The sequence below is a fragment of the Cajanus cajan genome, chromosome 4 (assembly GCF_000230855.2).
Source record: "Cajanus cajan strain Asha chromosome 4, NIPB_CcT2T_4, whole genome shotgun sequence".
Classification (NCBI taxonomy): Eukaryota; Viridiplantae; Streptophyta; class Magnoliopsida; order Fabales; family Fabaceae; genus Cajanus; species Cajanus cajan.
Window position 1 is genome coordinate 66,264,014 of NC_138520.1, and position 6,429 is coordinate 66,270,442.

Consider the following 6,429-nt stretch of genomic DNA (forward strand, 5'->3'; position numbering starts at 1 on the left):
TTTTATTCATTTTCTTTTACTTCTCTGCGAATCTCAATTTACCGCTAATAAAAAAACATGAAAAAAAGTCTCTGATTAACCATCACTTAATAATAATAATAATTATTTAAATATTTTTATGATTAACGATTTTAATAATCACATAATTATAATTAGTTATAAGTAACATGTCAATGATGCTAAAAAAAACAATAAATAACATGTCAATGTTTATAATCCAATTAGTCGGATCTTAACTTAATATTAAAAATTAAATATAGAAACATGTGATAAGGATTTAATTTCTATTCGATATGTATGAAAAATATTTGTTAAGAAAAGTCAATCCTTCAAATAAACTTTAATATCTTAAAAAATTAGTTCATAACTTTTGTTTAAGAATTACTTTAGAGTAACTTAAAAAAAAAAAAATATATTCATGTGGAAATTTGTTAACAAAAAAAAACAGAATGTTAAAAAAAATTGAAATAAGAATTGAAGATTAGAGTGTTATAAGTTTTAATGTGAGCTCACATGAAGTAGATTAGTTAGAGGAATAAGGTTAGAGAGTTTGACAAATTGAAGCCGCCGAACGCTATTGAACATTTCTCCTACAACTTGGTACTACACATTACTATATAAATAACACAATAACTGCAAAAGTAACTGAAACAAACCTCTTTGGTCCCTGCAACATCACTTTACAAATAACAATAACTCTCTCTCTCTCTCTTTTCTCTTATAACACATTAACACCAAACCATTCATTCATTCATTCATATCTACTCCAAAAATGCCACCACTCCCTCCTCCTCCGGCCACCGCCGTCCCCGACGCCGTGGCCCGGCACCACACGCACGCGGTGGCCCCCCACCAGTGCTGCTCCGCCGTGGTCCAGGAGATCGCCGCCCCCGTCTCCACCGTGTGGTCGGTGGTGCGGCGGTTCGACAACCCGCAGGCCTACAAGCACTTCGTGAAGAGCTGCCACGTCATCCTGGGCGACGGCGACGTCGGGACCCTCCGCGAGGTCCGCGTGATCTCCGGCCTCCCCGCCGCCGTCAGCACGGAGCGCCTCGACGTCCTGGACGACGAGCGCCACGTGATCGGCTTCAGCATGGTCGGCGGCGACCACCGCCTCTCCAACTACCGGTCCGTCACGACCCTCCACCCCCACCGCGCCGGCACCGTCGTGGTTGAGTCCTACGTGGTCGACGTCCCCCCCGGCAACACCACCGACGACACGCGCCTCTTCGTCGACACCATCCTCCGCTGCAACCTCCAATCCCTCGCCAAATTCGCCGAAAACCTCTCCAGACCCAAACTCCATCAACAACGATAACTTCATACACTGTTCGTATTTTTTTTTTCTTTTCTTTTTTCACCTTTTGTAATTTTACTCATTATTAGTTCTTATATTATATAATATATACACTTCATTAATATCACAAGGTTTTGTGATAATTTGTTGCTTGAGAAGAAAAACATAATCTTTGTAACTAGCTAGTCAACTATTTTTAGTACAATCTCTTTTTTACTCTGATCAACTAATTAATTACCAGAAAAAAAAAATTATGTTATGTTGATCTAATCGTTGTTCTCATTGTAGATTGTAGTATTTTTCATGGGGTTAATTAATACAATTGTAGAAATGTTTATCTTTACGAAATTAGAACCGTATTGTGATGAGTAAATGTGTTTTATTAGAATAATTAATTTATACTGGGAGGGGATATTGGACCGACTATATTTGTTATTGTAAGATGGTGATGTGAATTACAAGTTTCCACATGAAATGCAGAGGTTTTGAATATGACCTCCCAGAAATTAAGGCGAATGTGACGATGGCTAGTTGTGGGGCGATGCAACTTGCGGTATGGGTTCTATTCGTGCTTTCATTTTCTCTCACTTCTTTGGGTTAAAAACAATTCTGCACGGATCGATTTGTTTTCTCCCCTACATCATTTTTCATTCATGTAAATCAAACATACATCATGTGAATATAATTATGCTTCCTATAGTTAAGGTGAATTTTTGGAGGAGTACCTGTTGTTTGGTTATTATATATGTACTACCATAACGTTATCTAAAACACTTGGTCACTTTTAACATAATTTGTTATATATTTAAATAGATGTACATCATTGAACATATGGTAATTACTAGAGTGTTTTTAACTCCTTACTACTTGGGTGTTGTTAAAAGGGTGTTTTGATGGACTTTAAATAAATATTTTTTTTATTACTTAAACCAGATATGAACAAAGTTTTAGGATGGAAAAGTCTCAAAATATTTCATATTTTCAGACATTAAAATAATTAATTAAGTCTCTTAATGTATGAAGTTCTAAACAATGGTAAATAAAAAGAAGAACATTGAACTAAAGAAAGTTTTCTCTATATTTTTTCACACACGGAAGCTAGGGTTAAGTGAGAATTAAAATCGAAAAATAAAGAACGATGAGGCTGATGAACAATAGGATAATGATATTTTATATTTTATGGTACCGTAAATTGGAAATAACAACGGAGTTAAATCATCTTTTATAAATTAAAGTTAGCAGAACATTATTTAAATTATCTTTTTAATAACCATCCTATTTCAGAGAGTATTTCATTACTTTGAATTATTTAATTTATTATAAATTGTTTTTTTACAATTCCATCTCAGGAGTAGTTATTTGAATTCTTTTATACCTTAATCAAGAAGTTAATGGAACCGGTACGCAGCCATTTTTTTTTTTTCACTTTCTCTCACTTAATATTAAAATCCAACTTGGGCTACTGTATTAACATTAGAGCATACTGTAAGCACGGATCTACTTTATATCTTTAATAATTACACAAATAAATATTAAAAATTATAGATAATTATTCAAAAAAAAATACATATATATATATTCTTTTTACATTCAAATAATATAATCATTACTAAAATATATCTCCTTTATAATATGTATATATATTAAAGGAGCTGAGACATTTCATACTTCAATCAAACAAATATTAAAAATTATGGATAATTATTCAAAAAATATATATATATATTATAAATAAGAAAGGTAATTAATTAATTAGATTGAATTAGATAGGTAGAGAAAAAGAATTGAATAGTAGTAGTAGATAGTTATGTAGGTGGATTGGCCTGTATGATGACTTTTTAAAGGTTTTCAAAGATGTATAGTCCCTGAGTTTGAAGCCAGGTCCATGAGAAATAATAAGAATAATATAATAATTTGCAAGTTGTTGAGGCAGTGTTAATAAATTAAATTGAATAGAAAGGGATATATGACATAAAAAGAAATGTGGAGCAGCATGGGTTGAGTTTGTTTGAATAATCACCGAATGGTCGTCGGTTTATGCAAGTTGATGAGCAAGTGGGTGATAAGTTAACATTTACACGAGAGATAGATGCTCTTCATATCCTTCCCTACGTGCAACGCACCCTCTTCTACCCACCCTTTTCTTTGTCCACTTCTCCATCGCTTCATAATTATTTTTCATTTTTCATAAACAAAAAACAAATACAGGGAATTAAGGTACAATTTTTCTATTTTAATATATATATATATACTTTTAACATTTCATCGTATTTCAAATAAGGTTATCCATTAAAGAAAATGCATATTAAAAAAATAAAGTGCATTGGAGACCTTTACTCAGGTTAAATGACCTGTAATAGATTATAGGTCGAAATATTTCATAGATCATTTTATCCACCAAATTGAAGAAATTTTAGCGATTAAATTCAGGATCGGTAAGAATTGTGTTCAGAATTTATGTATGAACTTTGACCTTAGTTGAATATTGAAAACAGGGGGAAAAAAAGAAAGAAAGAAAGAAGAAGGTGAAGAAGAAAGAAAGATGTATATACAGAACATATTGGCAAGCACTCCATACAAAAGGAATAAAAACGAAAACGATGGATGATCTATGGAGATATATGATATGAGAGGCAATAAATAAATAAATGTTACTTTTGATTTGTGCACACATCCTCTATTTTATAATAAAAGTTTATCTTGACAAACAATTCATTTAAGATTTTATGTAATAAATTCTTTTATAATAAAAAGTTATAGTATAAATATTTAAAATTTAATAAGTTCTTGTATCTGAATATACATATTAATAAATATTTATATAATTTTAAAGTGTTTGGATATATTATTATTTAAATATTTATAAGATTTTATCTCATTTTAAAAATTAAAAATTAGAAATTAAATTTTGACTAAAAATAAAATAAAAAGACTTAAAAATAATTTTAGTCTACAAAAGAAGTTGGTTTTGATTTTAGTTCATGTAAAATTTTTCTTTATTTTTCATCTCTCTAAAATTGAAACTATTATTTATAATCTCTCTATTTTGTGTGATCATTTTTTTAATTACTTTTATTTATTAAAATATTAAGTGAACATCTTAAGTGTTATATACAACTTTAAGTGATATCATGTCAGTAATTGACACCTCCAAATTTTGTATAAATATAATATAATTATTATTTATTTGTCTTAAAATAACCATTAAGTACAAAAAATAATGACTTTAAATTTTAGATAGATAAGAATTAAAAAAAACATATTTTATAGAGATCAAATCAAAATTTATTCATTTTACGAGGACTAAAAATAATATTTATAAATTTTAAAAAGATGAAAATAATTTTTTTTATAGAAATAAAAATCAAAATTCTCTAATTTTATAGGTACTAAAAACATATATAAGTTAAATAAAAAGTATAAAAAAAAATTACTAAATAATTTTAAAAATAATATTATACATAACAATAATATTAAAAATAATAAAAAGTCACTAATCACAATTCACCTGATATTAGTTTATAAAAAATAAAATTATGAATAAAAAAAGAGAAATTAATTATATATAATCATGATTAAAAATTAAAAACCATAAATTTTAAAATTTAAAAATCAGTTTTATACATTTTATTAAATCATAATTAAAAAATTATTGTGTAAATATTAACAACAAAATTATTTAATTTGTGTTATTTTAGAAAAAAAAAAGTTTGAGAGTTTTTTTTTTTTTTTTTTTATAATAGGGCAACATAGATTTCAGGGGAAAGAGATAAAAAAAAATTGGAGAAAAGAAAAAAATTAAGAGAAATAAAAATTTTTGGAAGGAAAAACAAAATCCTTCGAATGGAGTAATGAAAAGAAAAATATGACTAATTTTAAGTGAAAAAAAAGGACAAAAGTAAAAATAAAAAATATTTATGTCATCAATAGGGTTCAAATTTATATATTTTTTAATAAATTCTCACGTAAGTTAAATAATAAGTTATATTAAACAATTTATCAAAATAAACTCAACATCTTATGAGCTACTCATAAGATATTTTTTTAATTTTGTCTAAATGTTTTTATAAGTACTTATGAAATAAGATAAATATAAATAAGTTATTCATAAGCCCTTCTAAATGAAGCTTACTCATTTGGATAAGTAACATATTCAAAATTTTATATAATAAACTCTTATGTAATAATAACTTAATTGTGTTATAAATGCTTAAAATTTAATAAGTTGTTGCATTTTGATATACATGTTAACAAGTAGTTATAATATTTTAAAGCCCTTGAATGTATTATTATTTAAGTACTTATAAGATATTTTCTCATTTTAAAAATTAAAAAATTACAAATTAAATTTTGAATGCAAGTAAAATAAAAAAAGACTTAAATATATTTTTAGTCTTTTAAATTTAGAATAAACTTATTTTTGGTCTCCCAAATTTAAAATTTTTGTCTTTAGTCACTATAATTTAAAAAAAAAGTCTTATTTTAGTCATTCGTGTCACCAATAATATATCTGAAAAAGTGATAGATTAAGACAGTTATGTAATATCAACCGAATTTAATGTGATTTTTTTTACTAATAGGAACATCAATATGTAGATTTTATGCAACAATATTTAACATATTCCCTAACAAAATTTGAGTATAATGATTATAATAACAAGATTTTCTAAAATTACAAGGACTAAAAAGATTAATTTTGAATTTGAGGGATTAAAAACAAATTTACCTTAAATTTGAGGAAATAAAAGCATATTTAAGTTAATAAAAAATTATAAAAAGTAACTAAATAATTTTTAAAAATTACATTATACATCACAATAATATTAAAATGATAAAAAGTTATTAGTCACCACTCATGTAACGATCTAATAAATCATTACACTAGTACTGAACAACTACTACGTAGTAGAAAACTAAGCAACATGCATAAAAAAATAGAGTTTATAATACAACTATGCTACGTAGTTCGTGAATTAGGATACATATGTTTCTTTACTTTAAGTTATTTTGGTATTTGATTTACCTTATTATGAAAATGTTTAAGACAATAATGTAACCTTTTACCTGTATGTTCTTTGAGACTATTTTAATTATGAAGGTTTTTAGTTATTGTGCTCTACTTATTTTATATT

At 27.1% G+C, this 6,429-nt stretch overlaps 1 protein-coding gene across 2 annotated transcripts; it reads left to right on the forward strand.

The window, feature by feature from the left end:
• Positions 1 to 633: 633 nt before the first annotated feature.
• LOC109802826 (abscisic acid receptor PYL4) lies at positions 634 to 4,021 on the forward strand. Of its 2 annotated transcripts, XR_003804386.2 has the most exons (3): positions 634 to 1,329; positions 1,778 to 1,850; positions 3,793 to 4,021. XR_003804386.2 is itself a non-coding variant. In XM_020364221.3 (2 exons), the coding sequence occupies exon 1, from the start codon at positions 773 to 775 to the stop codon at positions 1,316 to 1,318; it is 546 nt and encodes a 181-aa protein (XP_020219810.1). In that variant the 5' UTR covers positions 634 to 772; the 3' UTR covers positions 1,319 to 1,329; positions 1,778 to 2,625. The 2 variants fall into 2 exon arrangements, 1 of the variants encoding a protein (XP_020219810.1); XM_020364221.3 differs by lacking the exon at positions 3,793 to 4,021 and having other exon boundaries at positions 1,778 to 2,625.
• Positions 4,022 to 6,429: the final 2,408 nt, after the last annotated feature.

Excerpts from the sequence above, each read along its gene's own strand:
- LOC109802826 (XM_020364221.3), top strand. The coding sequence starts at position 773 with ATGCCACCACTCCCTCCTCCTCCGGCCACCGCCGTCCCCGACGCCGTG.